The sequence below is a fragment of the Nelumbo nucifera genome, chromosome 1 (genome assembly GCF_055504915.1).
Source record: "Nelumbo nucifera cultivar China Antique chromosome 1, China Antique-T2T, whole genome shotgun sequence".
Taxonomy (NCBI): Eukaryota; Viridiplantae; Streptophyta; class Magnoliopsida; order Proteales; family Nelumbonaceae; genus Nelumbo; species Nelumbo nucifera.
The window spans coordinates 24970283-24997028 of record NC_142649.1 but is presented as its reverse complement, the minus strand read 5'-3'; the positions used below and the strand labels follow the sequence as shown (position 1 = coordinate 24997028).

At 40.6% G+C, this 26746-nt stretch overlaps 2 protein-coding genes and 1 non-coding gene across 3 annotated transcripts; 1 reads left to right on the top strand and 2 right to left on the bottom strand.

Annotated features, from left to right (window-relative positions):
- Positions 1-1705: 1705 nt before the first annotated feature.
- On the bottom strand, positions 1706-1777 carry TRNAQ-CUG (transfer RNA glutamine (anticodon CUG)). Its single transcript has one exon. It is a non-coding gene; the product is annotated as a tRNA-Gln (tRNA).
- A 4720-nt stretch (positions 1778-6497) lies between these two features.
- On the top strand, positions 6498-10280 carry LOC104587814 (BTB/POZ domain-containing protein At1g21780-like). The gene is made up of 4 exons (XM_010245542.3): positions 6498-6735; positions 6878-7023; positions 9199-9314; positions 9416-10280. Exons 1-4 carry the CDS (start codon positions 6620-6622, stop codon positions 10019-10021), a joined length of 984 nt encoding a protein of 327 aa, XP_010243844.1. The 5' UTR covers positions 6498-6619; the 3' UTR covers positions 10022-10280.
- Positions 10281-25795: 15515 nt separating this feature from the next.
- Positions 25796-26524, bottom strand: LOC148803014 (uncharacterized). Its single transcript, XM_088888542.1, has one exon. The coding sequence runs from the start codon at positions 26522-26524 to the stop codon at positions 25796-25798; it is 729 nt and encodes a 242-aa protein (XP_088744668.1).
- Between the last annotated feature and the right edge of the window lie 222 nt (positions 26525-26746).

The window sequence follows — 26746 nt, the reverse complement described above, 5'->3', positions numbered from 1 at the left end:
GCAACTCAAAGGATGGTGGAAATCCCTGGTGTAGCGCAACCCGTTTGCCCTTTGCATGAGGTGATCTTCCCTCCTTTGTAGGCGGCGGGAGTTTCGGGACTTGCGAGAACTCCATCTTTTGCTCCTCTTTGTAGGCGGCGGGAGCTGAGGAACCTGCGAGAACTGAATCAGAGGACCCTGGGGTATTTACCCGGCGGGGACTCTCCGATGCTTAAGTTAGCACTCTGATTGTAGAGAGGTTGAAGATGATATTGGAGAAATGAGAGAGCTAGGGAGCAAGGATTACCTCCATTTTTTCATCTCTATTGTCTTTGGGGGTCGGAGTCCTTATATAGTGGTGTCCTGTCAAATCAGGCGTAACAACCTCTGTCAAGTCAGGCATAACCGCCTCTATCTCTTTGCCACAGTCGTTACTACTAGAGCTGAAGTGGCGGGTGTAGGCAACTGTTGCAGAGTACGACTCTGCCAGGCAAGGGACAACTCTCAGGGCTAGCAGGCACAGCGCCGCCTGACAAGAGACGCGGGCGCAAGTCTCCGGATCTATTAGGTACGGTTGTCAGGTAGGAGATCTTCCTGCGATATGCCGAACTGCTCTTCTGTACCGAGCTACCCTACAAGTGGCGAGCTGCCTATGGCGAGCTGTCTGGGGGGGAGTTATGCCGAGCTCCCTGAGCTATGCCGAGCTGCTTGTGGCGAGCTCTACCGAGCTGCCTGTGGTGAGCTATGCCGAGCTACCTGTGGCAAGCTATGGCAGGCTCTGCCGAACTGCCTATGGCGAGCTATTGCCGAGTTACCCGAGCTGCCCAATTGTCAAGAGGTTGCGCTTGGTTTACTAATGCATTTGATTTTAGTAAGATTTATAGTAGTAAAAATGTACCAAAAAATATTAGTAGTAAAAAATGTCACTCTCTACTATTGACCTATATTCTCAAATATTCTATTGGATCATATATTAGCCTTGATTTTTCCTCTCGGCCTAGTGCTTGGATTCTTAAGCTTCGTCAAGCTATGTGTTGAGTTTAAGGTTGTAGTGCAATTTCACTTGCACAGTTGCACTATGGGAGTGCAAATTTTGGTTTATTTTTATTTTGGCCTTTACCTTATTGTGTTCATTTGTATTGTATATGAAATAAAATAAAACCTGAACTGAAGTAAAGTAAAATAAAACCCAAAGCAAATTGCACACTCATTTGCACTTCCTGCAGGGTGTTAAGTTGGAAGACTCAGCAGATTACTTGTCGCTCAGCTCTTGAAGTAGAGACCCTAGCAGTTGGTACTCTTCTACCCCCATGCCAGAATCGTAATTTGGGTTGGCCCGAATTAGTCTTTTACATTGCTTTAGGCTTGGGCCTATTGACAAAAGTCCAACCCAAATTTGCCCAAGTTGCACCCCTAGTTACCTGGACTCCAGTGCCAAATGTGTTATTGAAGAGCTTCCCCTTAAGCCTCGACATCAGCGTCACCCATTTGCCGACCTCCGGTCGGAGATATGGACCCTGAATCGTCGGTGCCATGATGTTTGGTTTGCTCGTCTGTGGGCTTGGTGGGCCGTTGCAGCCTCCGGGCCCGGGCCCCCTTGATTTGGTGCTTTGTGTGCCTTGTCGTTTTCTTTCTTGTTTTCTTCTGGGCTTTGGCCCAATCTTTAAAAGAAAAAAAATTCCAGAGGTCTTATAAAATTCGCCACCAACAACAGTGAGGTAAAAGAAGGTTCCACCGAGATTTGAACTCGGGTTACTGGATTCAGAGTCCAATGTCCTGACCACTAGACCATGGAACCATAAGATACTTTTGAGGATTATTAATCCTACCTATTTAATATAACTTTACCAAAATTTCAACCAATGAAAACCAATATCTTAATAACCAAACCAGATGTCTAACCGGATAACTGTTGAGGTAGAATGGTCCAACCATTCCGTTCACCGAGTGAATGTAACAATAAAACCCCTGAAAAGCAATCAGCTGTTGACTGAGGTCAATAGCAGATGGGATCATGGGAATTTGAAAACATTGTTGAAAAGATGGGCATTATTAATTCTATTAGACGGATAGAATCATCCAATGGAAGAACTGATCCCAGACTCCGAGTGCATCCAGATTGTGCCCCCTGTGGTGACGAAGCTGAGACGACTGACACCTATTATGGTATTGCCCAGTGGACTGGAAAGGCTGAATGGTTCGGCTCCCCTAATCCCTACGGCCAATTAGTATTGATGTTGTCTGTGCCAACCAGAACCAGGTACCTCGGCAGCTGCATTGAAGCTTCGCTCCACATAGAAGTGGAGTGGGTGATTGATAGAGCTGAGCAGCCCAGCCCGGTTCGTGTAAGCCTTGGCCCCAGCTCACATTGGGATGTTGTTGAAATGTCCGGATGGGCTAGAGATTAGACCTGTTAACTGTTAAGGATCGAGCCAGGCGGGGCTTTGCTTCTTTATTAACAGAACATGTTCGGGCCTAAGCCTAAGCTTGGCCCGATCATCAGGCCTAGATCTTGATAACCCCGAATCCGGCCTTTATAAATTTCAAAGCTTGCACCTGAGTCCAAAACTTGACCTAAAAATTGGTCAAAATGATATTTTTATTTTTTTTTCTTGAAAATAAAATTGATTTATTTACATTAAACTCCCTCAAAGACCAAAAATACCAAACGATTTCACTATGGCTTGAGAAAAGAGAAGAGGAACAAAGGAAAAAGGTATAGCATCTTTTTTATTATATAAAATATTATTAGATCAGGCTTGGGTTCAGACCGGACTTATTTAAAAAAGTCTGAGCCCAGCCCAAAAAAAAATGGGCTTAGTGTTTTAGGCAAGAACCCAAGCTCATGGGCCTAACAACATATCCAAGCCTGAGAAATAACAAGCCAGGCCAAGAAGGCCCTTTGAGTTACTTGGTTATGAACAAGTTTTCTAGATACAAAGTCATGCACAATGGGCTAGGCAACCTATCAAGAATGAACATGCCACTATCCGGTTTCTCAGCTGAATAGTGGGATGGTCATTTTAGGAGGGGTAGCAATGCGCCAGGTTCATGCATACCCAAGCCTAGATCATATTAGAGGCATCACCCTGGGTCTTGGAGGGTATGGGTCCCATATGACAGAGGTAGACCTATTCACAGGCCGGGCCAGGCCAGGTTCGGGCTGGGCTGTCTCTACATTAACAGAATATGCTCAAGCCCGAGCTTGAGCCCAGCCTGATCATCGGGCCTTGGTCTTGAATCCAAGCCCGGCCTGATTATAAAGACCGAAACCTGGGCCTGAGACCGAGCCCAGCCAGAAATATGAAAAAATGAATTTTTTCTTTTTAAGTCAATTAAAATTTATTCTATTTATATTTAAAGATCTCAAAACCTAAAAAATAATGGAAAGTCCCATTATTACTTGAAAAAAGAGAAAAAATATATTATATATGTTTTTTTATTAATTAAAATATATTTTTATTATATAGTACACTATCAAATTGGACTTGGGTTCAGCCTTGGGCCGATCTTTTTTAAGAAAGCTCGAGCCCGGTTTGAAAAAAAGTCAGGCCCAATATTTTAGGTCCAAACCTGAGCCCACAGGCCTGAAATCCTCCTGTTCAAACCCGATTTAGATCAGGCTGGGCCAAGCTAGCCTATCAGGCTACCCGGCCCATGAACAGGCCTAGACAGAGGAAGTTCTGGACAGGTACCATTGGAAAAACAAAAGCCCGAACTCATTCGCATATACACAAATCTGAAGTTTATATGAAATCCCGAAATATGAATTCTATGTGAAATTTCAAAAGAAGTTTGTTCCATCATAAAGAATGGGTTGGGCTTCTGAAACGTATTTCTTTGATCAATATAGCAAACTGAGGTTGTTTATATCGAAAAAGCACCATATCTTAAAAATGCATGTGTGGGAAGTTTGTTTACATAAATGTCAATAAACGACATTGATAATAAGTGTGATAGTTGAAGTGACTCTCATGATTGATGTGATAATATATATCTCTCATCAATTTATATTGTTTAACCCAAAATATTTCAGGTTGAAATAGCAATTTTATTTACCAATACAATCTTTTAAAGTATCTTAATATTCTTTTAAGAGTTTGAAGAAATTTTAGGCTGTGTTTGATTTGAAGGAAAAGATAGTGAAAGGAAAGAGACCTGTACAAACGTATAGGTTTTCTTTCTTTTCCTTACCTTTTCCTTCAAATCAAACACACCCTTAAGAAACTTAAGAAACAAGAGATTCTTTTAAATGTAAACTCTCACGTATAAGAAACAGGTTCATCACTCAAATCAAATGCAACTCGTAGTTTATTAATGAATTCATCTTCTCCAATCTTTTGTTGTTAACATTATGAATACTAGCAAAACTTGAACTTGCATGAATTACTATGTTGCGTAAGAGTTGATGGATCTCCTTTCTTGCATAATCTTAGGTATCCTTTGTCAAGTATTTTTAGTAAGATCTTCTGATAGATTAAATGGCCAAAAGATCTAAGGAGCTTTTTGGGTCTTATCTTAAAAATATAACAAGTCAAAATTAATTAAAACTCTCATGGGTCTTCATTGTTTATCATAAAATTCATATTTATTCTCTAATTAATAAGATCATTCTTAAATCTCTCTCTCCCTCTCTCTCACCCATCCACCTTAATAGTCAGGGGGAGTCAGGAGTGGCAAAGGGGGGCCGTGGCCCCCCCTATGCCTTGAAAATCCCTACACTACCCATTTTAACTTTACCTATATTTTGGTCCCCCTACTTATATTATTAAATTTTGCCCCCTATCAATGTTTATTATATTTTGGCCCCCCTCAAAAGAAAATCCTAGCTCTGCCCCTGTTAATAGTTAATGTTTGTAATATTTCCCCTCCTCATTAAATCATTCTTTTCTTCTTAAATCTTTCTTACTTAATCCCTTTGGCTCTCTAATAAAGTAGGAAAGTAAATTAGATGGAGATTGGCTTAGGTTAAGGGCCAACTCTTTGGATCACCCCTTGTCGGATCCGAAAAGATCAAATCCGATGTGTTATATATTTATAAATATAAATATATATAATACATATATATTATTTATTTATTTATAAACATATTATTTATATTGTATTTTTATAAATTTGTTATATTATTTATTTTTTTATAAACAACATGTATATATATGTTTAAAATAATTAAAAAATACTTATATTTTTGTTTTTTCTTTATTTAAATTGGTATATTTTATTTTTTATTTTAATAATTTATTAGTTTTTAAAGAAAACAAGTTAGATCAAATTAGATCTGAAAATTCGATAGGGTTCAAATTCAGATGGAATCCTATCAGATCCGATAGGATCATTGGATCGGATTAGACCCGACATGTCAATGTTGGATCGGATTCAAATATAAACTGATTCGAATCCAATCCAATCTGTTTGCATCCCTAGCTAAGCTGACCCAAATTAATGTCAAAATCCAAAATTCCCCACCCAATACATGGGGTGAACCATTCTTCTTCTATAAGTCTAAAGAAACCATTTCTCTGTTATTAGGATTTTCTTTCTTTTTTTTATTAATTTAATGTGAGCCTTTAGTTATCTTTCTCAAATTAATTTTAAATTTGGGATTTTTGGGCTGCAATCCCCCTCACAAATCTGACTTGCAGCCCCCTCCTAGTCTTCTAGTACCCCCCTCCTATAAACCGCATCCTGCCCATGGATTTGGCATCAATCCACGGTCAGGATTCAGTCCACCCCTAGAGTGGAGCTCTAGATTTCTAGGGGTGGATTGAACTGTAAAAACCCCTTTAATTTTTTTTTTTAACTTGATTAGTGATAAGCATATTTTTTTTTTGGTTTATAGGGCTAGACAAAGGGGGATAGCCCATTTGCTAAACCCTTAACCCCAACCTTAGTGGTAGTTGAATTTGATCCAAGTCCCACTACAACTAGATAACCTACCAACAGAGCCATCATTGGTTGGTTTCATGCTAAGCAGTTGATTTATGTATTTCTCACAAAATATAACTTATATGAAAAGGAATAAATGTGAAGTTAAATAACTAAAAAAGAAAAGAAAATTATTTTTCTTCTATTTTATATCTAAAAACTAAAAATATATAAAAATTTTACTGAATATTTTTTACTTCATTTTTCCATAAAAGTACATTTTTAATCAGCAGCCCACACGTCACCGCTAGTTCATAATATGTAGGGAAATCCGACTCGAGCTGATCCGATCCGTTTATAACTGATTTGTTTGATTTGATAAAGAGTAAACCAAACAAAGCCTAAACCCAACAATTGATCATTAGATTATTTCTTGTATCTTGCCACGTGTAAAACCAACCCAAGATTCCCTGCATATTTACCTCTTTTTCTCGGCTATAAGACCCGAAAACAACATAATGCAATGTCATTCTTAAGCCTTTACAAAAGTATAATTACAAGATCAATTGCCTAATATTTTCGTTATTTTGGAAATAAATATGGGCATTATCATAATTGAAATTCTTATCTAAATATTTTATCCGGACTTAAGATCGTTCGACACTGGAAGGACACCGACTTCCGGTCTCACTCTCTCAGGTCTCCATAGTCTTGAGGTGGACCTCAACTGCTAATTGAGAGTTGCAGACTCAGAGAGAGAGAGAGAGAGAGAGAGATGAGCAGCGATTCGAAAGTAGAGACGATCTCGAGACTTGCTCAGTGGAAGATAGAGAACTTTGGTCCATGTTCTTACAGACGGTCTGACCTTTTCAAGGTCGGAATTTGGAACTGGTAATACCCTTCTTCCTTGTATAATTCTCCATGAAACCCCCTTTCTTTTTCTTTAGTCTAGTTTGATTCTTCTGAATTCACCCGATTGTGCTTGAATTCCGAAATATTCACCTGATTCGTTCCTCTTTCCATTGAAATACAGGCACTTGTCGATAGAGAAGAATCGCTATCTCTACATTCGTCTCTTTCCAGAGCCTTGTCGGGTCGCTAAAGAACAACCTCCCATAGCTAGATTTGTTCTCCGAGTATCCAATGTTGGCGCTAGTCGTCGCCCTTATATCTCGCCAAGTATTTATTCTAATTTCGTTTTTTTTCGCTGCAAATTCTAATTTCGTTATTATTTTGTATTTGAGCGTTCGTTTATTAATTCCTGTTCTATTTCCGTTTCAAGAATCTACTCAATTATCAAAGAACGGTATAACTAAACTTCAATTATCTGTTTGATGCTTTTCACATGATGTAGTGAACTAGATGCAGGATCAGACAAATCAGAAATGTGTTCATGAACTAGTCCAATTTGCATAATTTAATTGATTTCAAATGCGACAATTGAATTGATCTAATTGATTGCTTCAGTGCGGCTTCATAAATAAAAAAAAAAAATGATAACTCCAGTGCTTCTTATTGTGAAATTTCAGTGTTAATGCTAGTCAAGTATCAGTTGTTGTACGGTAGATGATACGTTATTTCTTATTCCGTTTCTTAAATTCCAAATTTGGCTTTGTTCTGTTTCCCTTATGCTTTTTTCTTCCTTCTTTTTTTATCAAGGCCGTGAAGGAGCCAAATGTTAATTTTCTTTTGTATTTTCCCTTTTTATTTCATTCTTTGCTAGGACTCAGAAACAGAAAAATGGAACGTTATAATAAGTTGTGCTTTTTAATGCTGTGAAGCATAACATGATCATCCATAAGATCTTATGCTGTTTTTGACCATTGGTGGTGGAGCATTTGTATGGAGTTTGGTGATGTATTTTTTGAATTTATGGCAGTTGCTGGAAATAAGGTTCTCAGTCTTAAACCTGTCTATGGGGTCAACAAAGAATATTCTCTATGAATTTGGAAACATGGAAATCTCCTCAATCTTCTCATAGGGCAAGCTCTACATTTTGTTTCAACAGGTTTTCTTCCATTCTTCAGTTAACCTTGAATTTTATCCAACTTGATGAAGAGTTATTTTCTATAAAACACAGTGGCAATACCCAGTCCATGGAACCCATCCAACCCAGCCACTTGTATCCTTACCACCCATTTATTTGGTTGATTGTATATGGGTTGACAACCCATTTGCAACATGTTTAGATGGGTTGGTTGGTTTGGACCATGGGAACCCATTGTTTGCCCTCCCACATCCTGCCTCTGCCCATCTTGTCTTCCCCCTCTTTCTCCCCAAGTCCCCAACTAGAGAAAGAGCTGTTGGTTTCCACTCACCACCCCAACCATATTCCTCTTCTTCTTTCAATGATCTCATTACATATTTGTCTCAAGCATTTTTGGCATTAACATTGTCCAAGTCATCAAGAAAGTCATTTGAATTGTTGCTAGTGGACTCATCATGAGCTTACATGGTGCATCCTTTTGAGCTATTCCTCTCATTTTGCTTGGGCCTTTGAACATGAGTACATGACTAACCAAATGAAGTATTACTCATGACAATGGCAAGTCAACATCAATGGGGAGCTTGGATGACAAGGTTATGAAAGGAGTTTTTGGCGTTTGTTGAGATGGAGGCATTGATGTGTGCTATTGTTCTTGGGGAGGAATGCTTGACAGAAGATGGAGAAGAGGGGATTTGGGTTCATACTGTTACCAGGATTTAATGTTGCTTTGTTTAACTTCATTATGTTATGGTACAATTGTAAAACTACTAAAACTGCAGTCAGCATGGTAGACAGTAAGGGGCATAGGGGGAATTATGTAACTATAAATGCTTGTAGACTGTATGTGTATGGTTTTCTGTAGCTAACCATTTTAGAAGGAAGTCAATTTGGGGTGGATAGGATTGAGTTGCAATCCATGTAGTTAAGTGTAGTTGAGTTGCAATCCAAGACACCAAATTGGTACCTGTGTTATCATTTATAAACCCTCAATTTCTATGTCAATTGTTAGGTACTCTATAGGAGAAAAAATACATTTATTCATGCAACAAAGCTTATTGAATTAAAAAATGGACCATTACCTAATACTGTTGATTCTGGCTATCCAGGGTTTTGGGAGGGGTGTACTGGATAGGAACCTAACCCTGGTTGTTTTCTTTGTTTGCATGAAATGGCTGTTCTCAGTGTGAGACCCGTGTTTTCATGCTTGTCAGCTCAATATTTTATCATCACACTAAGCAATAGTCCTAATTGAACTTACTGCAATCTGCATGTTCCATCTTAGAAATTGATCAACTTCAAGATGATCTTCTGTATACTTGCCAGTATTTATGGGTGCTCACTGACACACTATTTACCTGGTGTTGCAGTTCATGAGAGGCTGCTTCGGACCAGTGAAGACTTTGTGTGGCCTGTTGATTCTACCATTCATGGCCGATTTATTATTGATGTTGAATTTCTGGACCTGAAGATTTGTCCCTTAAATGTTAGTGTTTTTTTGATAATCATGTTTTACATTCTGATAGGCACTATTGTCACATTTTCTCATGTTTAAAACCATTTATAACATACCATATTGAAATTCAGGGTGGGGAAGCCTATTCTATATGGCCTAGTGAAGGAACAATGCAGAACCTTGCAACCCAAAGTACCCTGAGATGCCTCTCCCGTATGCTCGATGAAGTTATCCATGCAGATATAACCATCAATACAGCTGATGGAACTCTGAGAGCTCACAAGGCAATTCTGTCAGCAAGTTCTCCTGTGTTCCAGAGCATGTTCTTGCACAACCTCAAGGAGAAAGAGTCCTCAACAATTGATATAGAGGACATGTCACTAGAGTCCTGCACAGCCCTACTTAGTTACTTGTATGGGACCATAAAACAAGAAGATTTCTGGAAGCACCGGCTTGCGCTGTTGGGGGCAGCAAACAAGTATGACATTACAGACCTAAAAGAAGCTTGTGAAGAAAGCCTCTTGGAGGATATTAATTCGAGCAATGTCCTTGAGAGGTTGCAAGAGGCCTGGCTGTACCAATTGAACAAGCTGAAGAAAGGATGCATGACGTACTTGTTTGATTTTGGAAAAATATATGATGTCAGAGATGAAATAAGTAGCTTTTTCCGCCATGCTGACAGGGAACTGGTGGTGGAGATGTTTCAGGAGGTTCTAAACGCGTGGAAGCCTGCATAACTCCTGCTTTGCCAAATTAGTTATAAGTTACTATCAATGCATGCATGCATGTATACATCCTTGTAATTTTGTCAGGTATGTTAAACTTCTTAGTCCCAGAAGGATAAAAGTAGCCGTGAGAGTATTTAGATTGTGTACGAGGTATGTGCTTTTCTCATTGTTGCTGCACACTGGTATCAGTTTCCGGGATGTACTAAATTGCAGTCTATTATCCAAGTTAATGAGATAAGTTTGGAAGATTCTAGTTGTGCAGTTCAAATTTGGTGTTGATTTGTAGACTCCATGAAACATTGGTTACCAAGTCATCTAGCAAATGTTACTATATCATATTCCAACGAGCTGCATCAGGGATTTCAACTCCCCTGAAAGAAGAAAGAAAAAGAAGAAATAATTGCTTCTTGGAAGGGGAAAGGGATATAGCAGTAGAGATTATTTTATGATTTTGTGCTAAATTTCCAATAGAAATATGAACAGGCTAAAGATGGAAATTTCTAGAGAAAACTTGGTAATTTACATCTTGTGAACACATCGGAACCGTTGGATTAGTCTCTGCAACACAGAATTCAGAGGAGTTGTGGGTTCAAAAACTTAAGGAGGCGTTCTTTTTTTTTTTGGATTTTGAGAGGGGGTAAGGTTGGTCAATGGGATTTTAATTCCCATTGACCAAGAAACCCATATTCATTTTTCAGATTTATGTGGGGACCAATGAAAGTTTATTTTCCTGGATATCACTTAAGTGATATCCATCTTGTAGGTGGGTAAATTAACTTTTTCATTTAGGGGAAAGTTGCCAATACTTGGATGAGACAAAAATTCTCTTTTTAATAATGAAATTTTTATGGGTAAAATGGTCATTGCCTTATTTACATGAGAAATAAAAAAACATGAGTAAATGCACTTACCAGGTAAGTGACTTAACGAACGGAGCATAAAAGTTTAATGTTGCCATGTTAGAAATTATTGGAGCTTTCCTCATCTCTTTGCAATACTTGGTTGGAGTATGGGGGTTCCGAGGTGGGGGATGGAAGAAAAATCAGTATATGGGACGACCCGTGGCTACAAAGTTAGGAGAACCCAAGAAAATGCTGTATATACCAATGCAAAGAAATCGTCTGCTAAAACTATTTCTTTGAGCATTTTTTTCACTATGAGGATGCAACCTATCTTCGTGCTGTCTCAAAACTAGGCAATTTCTTTTTGAAATCGGCATGCTTTGTCGTAGCAAAGATGTGAAAAATAGAAACATAAGGAATAGGACTTATTGCTTCCTTGTTCCTGGTTTTAAGCACAAAATCATGAGGCATCTCTTGGTGTGATCAACCTCATTCTAACACCTCGGATCTTATTTTGTTTAGTTACCGGGATATGCACTTTCAAGGCAGTTGCTGATTAGAGTATTCTTAATTCGAAGGGAATCACTAACATATCTAGAGCTATAAATGGATTGGGTTATGGTTCTGTGGTTATGTTCCCTGATTAATGATTGGGTTAGGACTGGTTCTTTTTGTTCAAAACCGATTAAGACCTAAACTGATTGTATAGTTAATGGAACCATTGCGCTTTGGCCTGGTAACTTTTTTAACTAAAAATATAGATGTTTTTGCTTGGTCAACAATAGAAATGCCTGATATAGATTCCTCTGTCATAATTAACTCATAGACTAAGTGTTGACCCTTTAGTCAGACCAGTCCAACAGAGGAAGAGGAACCTTGCCCAGGAGCGGTGGAGGATAGTAGACAAGAAGGTCAGGAGCTCCTCGTAGTAAACTTTGTTATAGAGGTCCAATACTCGAGCTAAATTACCAACCCAGTGCTCGTGAAGAAAGCCAATGGCAAGTGGCACATGTGCGTTGACTACACTGACCTTAACTGAGCCTACCGAAAGGACAATTTCCCACTCCCTAGAATTGACTGCCTGGTAGACACGACCTCGGGGTTCGAGCTATTGAGCTTCATGGATGCATACTCCGACTACAACCAAATCCATATGGATCCAGCTGATGAAGAAAAGACTGCTTTTGTAACTGAGATGGGCTTCTATTATTATAAAGTTATGCCCTTTGGTTTAAAAAACGCTAGAGCGACCTACCGGCGCTTTCCGTTCTTCAAGGCCATAATAAAGAACCAAGAATTCGAGTGGACTGAAGAGTGCCAGCTCGCATATGACGAGCTCAAGAAGTACCTCAGTTCGTCACCTTTGTTAACCATGTCGGAACCCGGGTACGAGCTCAAACTCTACCTCTCTATGAGTGACGAGGTAGTCAGCTTGGTCCTAATCCAAGAGGTAGACAGAGTGTAGCGACCTATCTACTACAATGTTTTAAAAAACGACTCGAAACCAGAATTGTTTTGGCCATCGGTTTCTGGGTCGATGGTTCAACCATTCAGTTTGAATGGACGACCCATTATGACAAAATAAATTAAAAAAATAAACAAAAATAATTAAAATCTAAAAATGGCCAAAAACCATTGAACGGGTCGATGATTCGTTGACCGATTCAACGATTTTTGGCTAGGGACCGGGTTTGGGGTAAAATGGAACCGGTTGCTTGGACGGTTCTTGGGCCGAACAAGTTTGGCTGTCCAAGTCAATGACGGTTTGAAAACCATGGTCTTCTATATGAGTAAAGTCTTGCACTTCACGGAGACCAGGTACCCAAACATCGAGAAGCTGGCCTTTTCACTGGTACTAGTAGCCCGAATGTTGCGTCCTTACTTTCAGGCCCATACCGTCGTGGTCTTAATCTATCAACCCCTAAAGCAAGTCCTCTAGAAGCCCAAGGTCTCAGGTAGGTTTACAAAATGGGCAATTGAGCTCAGTGAATACAACATCCGGTTCAAGCTGCACCTAGCAGTCAAGGCGCAGATTTTGGCTGACTTTGTTGCCGAGTGCATGTTCAACACGCCAACCCCTAAAGTTGCTGAGCTTGTGACCACCTTGGAGGCATCAATCAATGTGGCACCCGACCTGACTTGGGACAAGGAGCCCTCGATCCTCCATGTAGATGGCTCGTCTAACCAACGTAGGAGCGGAGTTGAATTGATACACTATAGACCTAGCGAGGTGAAGCAGGAGTATGCTCTCCATTTTGCGTTCTGAGCATCAAACAATGAAGTTGAGTACGAGGTGCTGATAACCAAGCTATCACTGGCGAAGAAGGTTGCCGTGAAACATCTCATTTTGTGCAACGACTCGCAGCTAGTGGTGAATCAAGTGAATGGGCAGTATGAGGCCTGGGAGCCCGCCACGTTGGCCTACCTGGCCAACATTAGGGAGATCCTGCCTAACTTCCACTCTTGGTACATCCAATAAGTGTCGACGTCCAATAAAATTGAAGCCGATGCGCTCTCAAAGCTGGTTAGTGTGACAGACACTACAAAGAGAATGGTCTACATTGAAGACCTGCCATGACCTAGCATAGAATGGGTTGGAGAAGAGGTCACTCCTATTTTGGCTACAGAGTCGAGTTGGATGGATCTGCTCATTGACTATCTACGCCATGGGACCCTACCTATAGAGTGTAATACAGCTCGGAGGGTGGAGGGACAATCAGTTCACTATGTAATCATAGGCGAGCAACTGTATCGCAAATTATTCATGCTCCCTTACCTATGCTACTTGCGCCTAACTAAAGTGAGCCAGGTGCTACGCGAGATCCATGAAGGTCTTTACGGAGGACACTTGGGGGGTAGGGTGCTCGCCCAGAAGGCTCTACAACAAGGCTATTATTGGCCTACGATGAAGACAAACACAATGGAATTAGTTCGGAAGGGTGACAAGTGCCAGTGGCATGCCAACATACCACACTAGTCTGCTGCCGACCTGAGGTATCTTACTAGCCCATGGCCATTTGCACAGTAGGGAATGGATGTCCTTGGTCCCTTTCTACATACGACTGGGCAGAGGATGTTCTTGGTTGTCGTGGTTGACTACTTTGTGAAGTGAGTGAAAGCTGAGCCATTGGTATCCATCACAGCTTGGAATGTGCAGAACCTTTTCTAGAAGAGCATCGTCTGCAGATTCAGACTTCCCAAGGTACTGATTTCTGTTAGACAGTTTTGTATAACCTTAGCTTCAATCAGAATGATGTACTTTATGAGTTTATTGTAAATGAATAAAAGTGCATATTTGATTCATGTTCCCTTGGTATGTTTCTGTGTAATACCCTTAAACTGGGCACTTAATGAGACTTGTGTTAGTTTAGAATGTTCACAGCCAGTGGGTCGGTCTGGGGAGACCTATCCTGACAAGGCTAACACTGTGGTGCCACCAAGTCGGTTGGGGTGGCCTATCTCGGCTGCCAGGGTGAGACCCTAGGCACATACAGTGAGGATTAATTGAATCTTTGAACTAGACTAGATTTCTAGTATTGCCCTGGACCTTGGAGATTGATGGGCAAAACTGGAAAGTTACATCCGACCCCTAGACTCGATTATGATACTGCACTAGGTGTCGAATTGGGTTGTCTTTGATATACCAATCAGTAAGATCCTTAGCGAGGGTCAAAACCTGGGTATATTGGGACAGTCTGAGAATTCATCTGAGTGGGTGATCATAGTGACAGGATCAGCCCCTTTGTTGGATAAAGGTAATGATCGAGGATGCACTCTCTCTGATGGAAACCAAGACTGCCGGCAGCCGATTTCAATTGTTGAGATTTTGTTTTGCAAAATATATATATATATATATATGCTATGGTTTCAAAATGATTTGCAAAAGGTTTGAATTGCCGGGATCCATGTAAGCAGAGAGTGCAACACTGTTCCTTGTAGCCAAGGGAGAGGTCCTCCCTTGTCGGGCAGTGTATGATCTTTATGGGCTGAGAGGTTAAGTGTAAGACCATTGAGGATAATACCTGATGGGCTAATCTTACATCTGCCCACAGTCCCTGGGTGTTACAAGGTGGCTTGGCCCAGGGACCACTTAGGGTAAGTGTTGGGCCCATAGAGCCCATAAGATGGGTTTCAGGGGGTGCACTGTCCATAACAGTTTATTTGGCCAGGCCTTGTAACAAAGGCTGGGCTGAACCCATGTGGCTGATGTGTAGATCAATGTTTGGGTCCCACGCCATACAAGGAAGCCCAACTGGGCAGTAGTTTGGAAGACTAAGTGAGTATATAACCTTAATTGGGCCTTAAGCCCATTTTGAACTGGGCTGATTTGATCAGTCAATTAAAAGGGGTGAATTCTGAGGTGGATCAGCTCATAGGATTGGGCCTAGACCCTATCCACTTAGAGGGTCCAAGATCTAAATAAGATTTAGATCTGGAAGCCTCCTAATTAGATTAGGAGATGACTGATCTGATCTGTAGATAAGATAAGTGTTCTCCCTTATCACTTAAAGGGACTTCTAATCCAAATATTATTTGGATCAGCAGCTCCTAATAGGATTATGAGCTGATCCTTTAAATCTATAAAAGGAGGAGGGGGCGGCAACCTTTAGATATGCAACCAAAAAGAAACTCTTGTCTTTAGAGCTGAAATCACAAGAAGAGAGAATTCTACACCCTGCGAAATATCTCTTGCCGCCTCCTTCCTGCCGTCGCCATTTTCTCCAGTTCGATCTCCAGTTCTTGGGAGAAATCAAGATCTGATCTTGATATCAATTATTTGGGAAATGATTGATTGGAGTTGTACTCACAAGCCATGTAGTTGATTCTTGCGAAGGGTCAAGTTCTTTTGAAGAACATTGTTGATTCTGCTCCATCCTGCACTGCGCCATCTTCAGTGGGAGCAGTCTTTGGATCCTTCTTTGGGTGTGAACACCTCCATTGGGAGATATTGTTTCTCTGTATCAGGTACATCCTCCCTCCTACTCCTTTTGGTTCAGATCTGGTTTGGTTAATGGTTCAAGATTGATCATTGAAAAATATGTTTTTCTAAAATAGGGAATTCGATTCCCTACAAAGATGAGAGAAATTTTTTAAAATTTGCCCCGTCCATTCCGCAAGATTTGGGCATCCATGTGATTGATATCCTCTCCCTTCAGTGGTATCAGAACCAGGTTCAAATATTGAATCAATTTAATTCAGATCTGAACCTACGCAAATGGGCAGAAGGTGTTTTACCCGATTTGCGCAGATAAGTGTTTTTGGGAATTTGCTCCCAAAATTATGGGCGAATTATCTGAAATTAAATTTAATATAAACCTGATTATTGTTTAGAATAGTTCTTTATGATTTTCTTGATTTATGGGCTGTTCGTACAAGAGGAGAATGAATTTTTGGTTTGCGCAGGGAACCTGCAAGATTTGCAATTCTTGATTTATTAATTACATTTGGTCTGTAAATAATACTTTTTATTTTTATTTTTAGACTCAATGTATTAGGTATTCGATCTGATGTAATTATAATAGAAATTAGGTTTTCTATTTATTTATTTTTGGATCGAAGATGGAGGCGCAAGGAAGGAGATTTCGCAGATGGGACATTCGCTACCTGCGATTTGCAGTTTGTGAAACTGCATTCTCTGATCTAACCTCTGTTTTGTAGGATGGATTGTACGAATAGCCCTGGATTGACTGATTCTTGTTTTGATTTATCAGTTCTTTAATTTTAGATTATTTTCTTGAATTAAAAATTTAATTAAAGATCAAACCCTAGACCCATTCGAACCAAGATTGGTTCAAATTGTTTGGATCGAATTTAGGGTTGGATCAAGGCTGAATATCAGCCCTAATTGTGTTTAATGGGCCTAAGGATTGATAATTAATTGGATATTTAATTTGGCCCAACCTGTAAGGCCCAGGTTTAAATTGTTAAAACTGCCAAAAGCCCACTTCAAAGGATAAAGCTATATGGGCCGAACTGGGTAACCCTAATTCAGCCCATATACCTAGATGATATTATTTGTTAATATTATGGATTAAAATGGGCTTCAAATGGGTTCTTACAGATAATTAATTGATTGGATCAATTCCTCCCTGCATGTGATGTATGGATGTGTGATGTGCTATGTTCATGGGCCATAAGTGCTTGGCCCATGCAAATTCGAAAGTGGCTCTTGCGCACACCATGGCTAAATGCACATCATTGCCATGGTGTCCCTCCTAGTCATTGGATGACCTCCCTCAATGGTGGGCCCCACACCTCCTGAAGAGGTTACGTGCGGAACCCTAGCCGATTTAGGCCCACCGAAATCTGACTTTATGAAAGTCAATGGAGCCACTTTGGTTTGACCTAGATCAAACTAGGGCGTAATTAACTGTTCCCTCCAGCTAATATGAGTGCATGTGATAGGGAGATTCATATGATGAACTCTCTAAAGGCCTTCCATCATTAGCATGAGGATGGGTCCTTCAGTAATGAGGAAACGCACCAGAAAATGGGCTATCCATTTGCTGTTGGGCTTGTCTGAGTGTTTCATAAGATGATAGGGGCGTCATAGACCGATGTGGGTGGGGCTTCACCAGAAAATGGAAACTCTCTCACGGTACCTTGGCATTCATGAAAATGATGGGTAAGCACTCACTGGACAGAAAGGTTTACCTGAAAATGGCTCTGAACCTTATCTGACAGAGGCCAAAGGGAAAACTCATATGATGAGTGGATATGATCCTTCACAGAAAGATGGTGGGGTTATGTAGCTGAAACAATTGGCTCCATGCACCCTATGTGATTTCCCACATTTCCAGAGACAACTCGTAGTCTCCGTCACTGAGAAAGGAGGGAAATCTCAGAGATGAATAAATGAAAATGGAACATAGATTAAAATCCATATCTATGTAATGAACATGAATCAAATTAGGTTGTGGACTGATGTTTGCTCTTTTATCAAAAAATGGCAAATGGATCATTTGCAAAGCTTCTTGACGACAACAAGCTTAATGGCCCAAACTATGCCGACTGGTACAGGAACCTTATGCTGGTCCTAGCTTCTGAAAAGATAGACAAAGTTGCTAAGAATCCTGCCATAGAGCGTTCGGGCGATAGGGCTTCTGAGGCCCAAAGGAGAGACTATTAGGAATGGGAGGAGTAAAACTCCCTTGCCCAGTGTTACATCATTGCCTCTTTGGACAACCCAATACAGAGGCAGTTCGATTGGATCGAACTTGCCAAGGACATATTGGACAGTCTCAGGATAATGTATGAAGAGCAGAATCGTTCTACTTGACAAAAGGTCTTGAAATTGTTCATGACCGCACAAATGACCAAGGGCTAACAAGTTCACGACCATTATCTTCAGATGATGGGGTATATCAACGAACTAGAGGCTCTTGGATCCGAGCTGGACCTTGCAACCCAGATAGATGCTATCCTTAATTCTTTGCCTCTTTCCTTTAATCCATTCATTATGAACTATAACATGAACAAGCTGAATGTCAGCTTGCAAGAGCTCAACAATATGTTGCAAAGAGTTGAAGAACTGATTAGAAAGGATGAGCCTGTAGCTATGCTTGTTGAACCTAGCAAGATAAGCAAGAGAAAGAGGAAGGCAAAGAAGCTTTAGAAGAAAGCCACTAAGGGCAAGAAGTAGAAGAAAGACAAAGCATCGGATGCCTGTCACTTCTGCAAAAAGACCGACCACTGGAAAAGAAACTGTCCTGCCTACCTGGAATCCAAGAAAGGAAATTTCGAAACATGTGTTTTAGAAACCAATTTATTGGTAGCTTCTGCGTCCTAGTGTATTGACTCCAGGGTTTCAACTCATGCGTGTAACTCACTGCAGGGGTTCAAGGTAGGCAGAAGGCTGAGTGTAGGAGAAGTCACACTCTACTTGGGGACTACTGCAACTGTTGCAGCCGCGGCCATAGGAACCATGGAGTTACTTTATAGAGAAGGAAATATTGTACTGAGAGATTGTCTTTATGTACAAAATTTAAGGAGAAATTTGATTTCTGTCTCAAAACTGTGTGCAGATGGTTATTCTGTCTTCTTTAGTAATACGACTACTATTAAAAGAAATAACAGATTCATCGCATACGGGGAATTGGAGAACGGTCTCTATGTTCTACGTCATTCTCTAGAAACTAACATAACCGAAACTATGTCGGCTGAAATCCCCAAGAAGAGAGCCCGTGATACAGTTAATCCCACGTGTCTGTGGCATTACCGACTTGGCCACATCGGTGTTGACCGAATCACAAGGTTGGTAAAGGATGATCCTTTGGATTTTCTAACTATAGAAGATCTGCCCACCTATGAGCCTTTCCTACAAGGCAAGATGACGAAACGGCCATTTAGCAGTAAGCCTGAAAGATGTACAGGCACACTTGACCTAATACATACTGATGTATGTGGTCCCCTGAATGTTAGGACACGAAATCAACACGTGTATTTCATCACCTTCATATATGATTTTTCACGATATGGTTACGTGTACCTAATGAGACACAAGTCTGAATCCTTTGAAAAGTTCAAAGAATTTAGACAAGAGGTCGAGAAATAGTTAGGGAGAGAAATTATAGCCCTTCGATCAGATCGAGGTAGCGAGTATCTCTTTGACGAATTCAGGGACTACTTAAAGGATAACGGGGTTGTATCACAATTAGCTCCTCCTGCTACACCACAACTTAACGGTGTTTCAGAGAGGAGGAATAGGACCTTATTGGATATGGTCCGGTCGCTTCTCATACACTCAGAGTTACGCACATCCTTCTGGGGTTACGCATTATAGACTGCAGTAGGTGTCGGATTGGGTTGTCTTTGATATACCAATCAGTGAGATCTTTAGCGGGGGTCAAAACTTGGGTATATTGGGACAATCTAAGAATTCATCTGAGTGGGTGATCATAGTGACAAGATCAGCCCCTTTGTCGGACAAAGGTAATGATCGGGGATGCACTCTCTCTGATGAAAACCAAGACTACCACCAGCCGATTTCAATTGTTGAGATTTTGTTTTGCAAAATATATATATATATATATATATATATATATATATATATATATGCTATGGTTTTGAAATGATTTGCAAAAGGTTTTAATTCCCGCGATCCATGTAAGCAGAGAGTGCAACACTGTTCCTTGCAGCCGAGGGAGAGGTCCTCTCTTGTCGGGTAGTGTATGATCATTATGGGCTGAGAGGTGAGTGTAAGACCATTGGGGATAATACCTGATCGGCTAATCTTACATCTGCCCATAGTCCCTGGGTGTTACAAGGTGGCTTGGCCCAGCGACCACTTAGGGTAAGTGTTGGGCCCATAGAGCCCATAAGATGGGTTTCAGGGGGTGCACTGTCCATAACAGTGTATTCGGCCTGGCCTTGTAACAAAGGCTGGGCTGAACCCATGTGGCTGATGTGTAGATCAATGTTTGGGTCCCACGCCATACAAGGAAGCCCAACTGGGCAGCAGTTTGGAAGACTAAGTGAGTACATAACCTTAATTGGGACTAAAGCCCATTTCGAACTGGGCTGATTTGATCAGTCAATTAAAAGGGGCGAATTCTAAGGTAGAACAACTCATAGGATTGGGCCCAGACCCTATCCACTTAGAGAGTCCAAGATCTAAATAAGATTTAGATCTAGAAGCCTCCTAATTAGAATAGGAGATGGCTGATCTGATCTGTAGATAAGATAGGGGTTCTCCCTTATCACTTAAAGGGACTTCTAATCCAAATATAATTTGGATCAGCAGCTCCTAATAGGATTGGGAGCTGATCCCTTTATATCTATAAAAGGAGGAGGGGGCGGCAGCCTTTAGATTTATTTGCAACCAAAAAGAAACTCTTGTCTTTAGAGCTGAAATCACAAGAAGAGAGAATTCTGCAACCTGTGAAATCTCTCTTGCCGCCTCCTTCCTGCCGCCGCCATTATCTCCACTTCGATCTCCAGTTCTTGGGAGAAATCAAGATCTGATCTTCATATCAATTATTTGGGAAAAGATTGATTGGAGTTGTACTCACAAGCCATCTTGTTGATTCTTGCGAAGGGTTATGTTCTTTTGAAGAACATTGTTGATTATGCTCCATCCTACATTGCGCCATCTTCAGTGGGAGCAGTCTTTGGATCCTTCCTTGGGCGTGAACACCTCCATTGGGAGATATTGTTTCTCTGTATCTGGTACATCGTCCCTCCTACTCCTTTTGGTTCAGATCTGGTTTGGTTAATGGTTCAAGATTGATCCTTGAAAAATATGTTTTTCTAAAATAGGGAATTCGATTCCCTACAAAGATGAGAGAAATTTTTTGAAATTCGCCTAGTCCTTTCTGCAAGATTTGGGCATCCATGTGATGGATATCCTATCCCTTCAATTTCAGACAATGGGAAGCAATTTGAAGACATTAAGTTCTAAAACTCGTGTACTGAGATGGGAATCCAACAAAACTTCACCTCAGTGGCCCATCCCCAAGCAAATGGTCAAGTCAAAGTGACAAATAGGGCGATATTCCGCGGACTCAAATCTCAGCTCTACTGGGCTAAGGGTTTGCGGGTGGATGAGCCGCATAGTGTCCTTTGGGCCTATTGAATTACTATCAAGACGGCGACCGAGAAGACTCCTTTTAACCTAACATACAGGACGAAGGCTGTCATTCCAACCAAGATTTAGGTTGCGACCTTGCAGTCCAAGACGTATGATGAGGAGACTAATGAGGACGAGTTGTGGACTAACCTCGACCTGGTGGAAAAAGTCTGTGACAGCCAAGATTCAGATTAAAACATACCAACTAAGAGTAGCTTGGTATTATAACGCTTGAGTAAAGAGACCCCAATTGCGATTTGGCGACCTAGTACTCATCAAGATTATGGTACCTAAGCCTAGCATGGGAAAGCTAGGTCCGAACTGGGAAGGCCCCTATAGAGTTCTCAAGGTGATGGGTGAGGGTACATATGAGTTCAAAATGTTAGGGGAGGGCAGGTACCCTGTGCGTGGAACATCATCAATTTAAGGAGGTATTATTTATGAAGAGTTTAGAAGATTCAAGTTGTGTCTGCTAAGAATACAAAATTTCACCATGTGTAAAAATGAGACCGCCCACCCTAGCGACCTGGTCTAGCCAATCTAAGCTATGAGCACTTTGGCTAAGTTGTACACAAAGGGAAGCCAAACGCTTTTAGCTTTATGGCCCCTTACATCGACCTCGGAATAGGTCAATAATTCGATAACTCGACATCCTTTTGACTTAGCTGAAATTACGAGTCTAGTCACTTTGGTACCTAGGCAACTCGTGCACCTTGCCACCTCGAAAACATCTGATGTTCTTTCAACACTTAGCCTATTTTCTAGTAACTGAAAATACAAGGCGAGAAAGAGGGGCACAGTATATGCAAAAAGTTGATTCCATTAGATAGAAAATGGAAAGAGTACATTGCTACTCAAAAATAATTTTTAAGGAAGCCAAGCTTGGAGGCTCGACATACAATATATATACATGGGGGTTTCAACACCTAGCCTATTTTCTGGGGCTTATCTGTCCCCACACCTTCCACACTGGCACCTTCCACACTAGCATTAGTTTTTCCATTAGCACCATCTCTGACCACATCGACCTCGTCCTCTTCCTCCTCAGAGTCAGGCTCTTGATTGACCTAACCCATCATCTCGTTGGTGCACGTGGAGGATTTTAACTTGCTGAGGTCGAACTCAAGGGCACATTGAGGCCACTACCATCCAGCACAGCTTGAATCCCTGACGAAAGGTGCTAGACCCAAACTCTTCCCTTTCCTTGAAGAAGTCGGGTGAAGTCTTAAACTCTTCAACCTCGACAGTAATGGACATTGTCAAGAAACTTGGATTGTTGCTTAGTAAGCTCAACCTCCTTCTCTTGTAACTTTTGGTCCTTGCACCCAAGCTCCTCACTTAGATTCTTGACCTCCCTCGTTAGGTCCGCATTGCTATCTAGCTCCACCATGAGCTCATCCTTTAGGTCACCGATGAGATGGATAACCAGCTCAATTCGGGGCCTGTATTCTGCCACATCCTCCTTGGTAGCCTAGGCCCTCGCCAAACCACCCTCAACTTGACCCAACAAAGAATGCGCCAAAGTGTTTGCCTATAAAAGAGATAAAAGGAAATAAGTTTAGAATGGAGGTCAAAATGAATACAACGGGAAGGTCAGGAATATACCACCATGAGGCAATGCATAAACTTTAATCTGAGCTCACTAGGACGTAACTCACGAAGCCTCGTAACCTCTTCAAGAAAGATGACCTCCTTGCTCTTCACCAGGGTGGTCCGAAAGTCCATGATGGTGCTGAAGGGATGAGAAACCCATCATATGGATGGCCGAATCCTACAGGAAGGTTGGGCGAAATTTCAAAAGTTTCTTTCTCTCCCATTTAGGAATCACATTCCCTATTTTAGAAAAGTGCATTTTCAAGGACTGTTCTTGAATCCAAAACCGGACCAGATCTGAAACCAAAAGGGAGGAGAGGGATATACTTGATATGAAGTAGTAGTAATCCCAATGAAGGTGTTCACACCCAAGGAGGAAACCAAAACCCGCTTCCACTGAAAATGGCACAGTGTGTGATGAAGCAAGATCAGTAGGATGGCTCTTCAGCAAGAGTCGAACAAATGCTGGTGAGTACGACTTTAGATTGTTTCTTCAGCCAAGAAACAATATCAAGAACCTTTCTTGATTAATTCCTCAAGAGAAGATCGAATTGGGTAGGGATGGCAAGAATAAGAGAGAATTCTACAGGTTGTTGTGTTGTGTAACTGAGGAATTCGCCCCCTTTATTTATAGCCTTCTCAGGATCAGCCTCCTAATTTAATTAGGAGAGAGTTCCTTAATCCAAATCTGATATTTGGATCTGGACTCTTGAATGGATAAGACTTATTTTATTCTTTAGCTAATCCTAATCAGATTATAAATCCTATCTTGCCTCCTTTTAATTAACTAACTTAAGCCCAATTCGAATTGGGTTTTAGGCATATTAAGCTTATGTGCTCACTTAACTTCATAACCTACTGCCCAGTTGATTCTCTTTGTATGGCGTGGGGCCCAAACATTGATCTACACATCAGCCACATGGGTTCAACCCAGCCTTTGTTACAAGGCCTAGCGAATTCACTGTAGGAGATAGTGAACCCCTAAATCCATCACCATGGGCTCTTAATGGGCCCAATATTTACACTAAATGGTCCTTGGGTCCAGCCACCTTATGAAAACCCATGGACTGTGGGCAGATGCAAGATTAACCCATCAGGTATTACCCTCAATGGTCTTACACTTATCCTCTCAGCTCATAATGATCAAACACTGCCCGACAAGAGAGGACCTCTCCCTCGGCTGCAAGGAACAATGTTGCACTCTCAAGTCACATGGATCTTGGGAATTAAAACCTTTTGCAAACATTTTGAAACCATAATATATATATATATATATGTATATCTCTATATAAATATATTTTGCAAAAACAAATCTCAATGTTTGAAATCAATTGCCAGCAGTTTAGGTTTCCATCAGAAAGAGTGCATTCCCCGATCATTCACTTTGTCCGACAAAGGGGCTGATCCTGTCACTATGATCACCCACTCAGGTGAATTCTCAGACTGTCCCAACATACCCAGGTTTTGACCCTTTCTAAGGATCTCATTGATTGGCATATCCAAGACAGCCAAATCTGACACCTAGTGCAGTACCATAATCGAGTCAAGGGGTCAGGTGTAACATTCCAGTTTTGCCCATCTATTTCCAAGGTTCAGGGAAATACTAGAATTTGGTTGTTCAGGGTTTCAAAAAAAACCCACATTGCATGTACCTCAGGTCTCACCCTGGCAGCTAAGACAAGCCACCCTTGGTGACTCATATCTAATCTTATCCTTATCTCTAAATAGAAATTCTTAACTAAGATGGACTTTGACTTTCTTTCTTTTTAGAAGTACAACAAGAAATAGACTCTATTAAAACTCTTGGTGACTCACGCCTCCAACTCAACCGAATCCTACTAGGATTGATGGGGCCCACTTCTTGCATGCTGAAATCGTATTGGTCTTCTCCTAACGTGCTGGGGCTATGCTGCAAGTTTCAGCTTTCTTCCCAAATTGTGATTTTCTAAATAAAACACAATAAAATCCATTAATTAACTTACTAATTAAATAAGAAAAAATACAAATAATATGGAAATTACACATACTATCAAACCCCCCACACTTAGACTTTGCCTGTCATCGGGCAAGACAAAATTTAAGCAAAAATAAACAAACCATCCTACCAAACTTTAAACTCAACACGACCAAGTCATACATGACTCATCCATCAACCAATCCAATTTTTGCTACTACAAACCAGTTAGTAAACTAGGGAAAACCTTTTTATCTTCACTCTCTTTTTTTTTCTCTTCTTAGTATAAGTGAGTGCATTTTATGCTCCATCTCACATTTAGGATTACTTGGGCAGTAGGTGCATTTTTTGCTCCATCCTACTGTTAGAATTGTTTGAATAGTACTACGTTTGAATTGCTGGATTAGTAGGTGTATTTTATGCTCCATCCTACTAGGTTACCTCAATTGTATGGTAAAAATATTTACCCTATTAACTTAAACCTGAATTTAGGACTAGCTTAAGAGGGAATGGCTTCAGATAAGTTGTGTATTCCCTAATCACACTTCATTACTAGGTTTACAAGAAATTTCCCAGAATATTATTTCAATTGATTTCAAGAGAGTTGAGTTTTTTTTTTTTTTGAACTGAAATAAAATACTATTTATCTAAAATCCTGAATCAAATCCTATACTCCCCCCACACTTAATCCATACATTGTCCTCAATGTATCAAAAGAAAGCTTGCTAGAACAAAATACTAGTAATACAGAGATAAGGGAGACTTCCCTAACTAGTGAGCTTTTGATGCAGTGAAAGGTGGGTGGGGAGGATTTTGCAATTCGGGATTTAGCACAAACTCCTTTTCCACTTTTTGTAATCCTTTTCGATCACTTCTTCATCTTCCAACTCAAAAGTTTGCTGCACTAAAGAATCAATAATATCTATAGAAAAAATAGAATGTACATCACTAGGATATCTCATAGCATCATAGATATTAAATTTGAATATCTTACCATCAAATTCCATGGTAAGTGTTCCCTTATGTACATCGATTTTAGTTTTGGATGTCTTAAGAAATGGCCTTCCCAGAAAAATTGGAGTTGAATTGGAAGAATTATCTTCTTCCATATCAATCACATAAAAATCAGCAGGAAAGACCAGATCATTGACCTGGACAAACACATCTTCCAAAACCCCCTTTGGATATGTAGTGGATCGATCAGCAAGTTGTAGAATCACACCCGTTTCTTTCAATGGCCCAAGGTTCAAAGTTGTGTAAATAGAACAGGGCATGACATTTATCGAAACTCCTAGATCTAACATTGTTCTTTCAATCTTAACGTTTCCTATCTTACAAGGGATAGAAAACATACTTGGATCCTTGCATTTAGTAGGTAATTTTTTTTGGAGGATTATTGAAACATTCTCCCCTATATGAACTTTCTCATTACCTTTTAGCTTTTTCTTAGTAGTGCATAACTCCTTGAGGAATTTAGCATAGCGAGGTACTTGCTTGATTGCATCAAGGAGGGGAATATTTACCTCAACCTTGTGAAATGTCTCAAGAATCTCCATCTCTTGCTCCTCCTTGGATTTTGCAAATCATCTTGGAAAAGGTGGAGTTGTCACTATGGCTTAGGTTTGTTCATCGCTTGGATCTTGAGTTTGGGGTGGTGGTGCTTCCTTTTCTATTTCTTCTTCAATTGTATTCTTAGGCACTTCCTTGCTAGGCCTATTCAGCTCCTTTCCGCTTTTTAAAGTGATTGCACTAGCATTCTGCTTAGGGTTGACTATGGT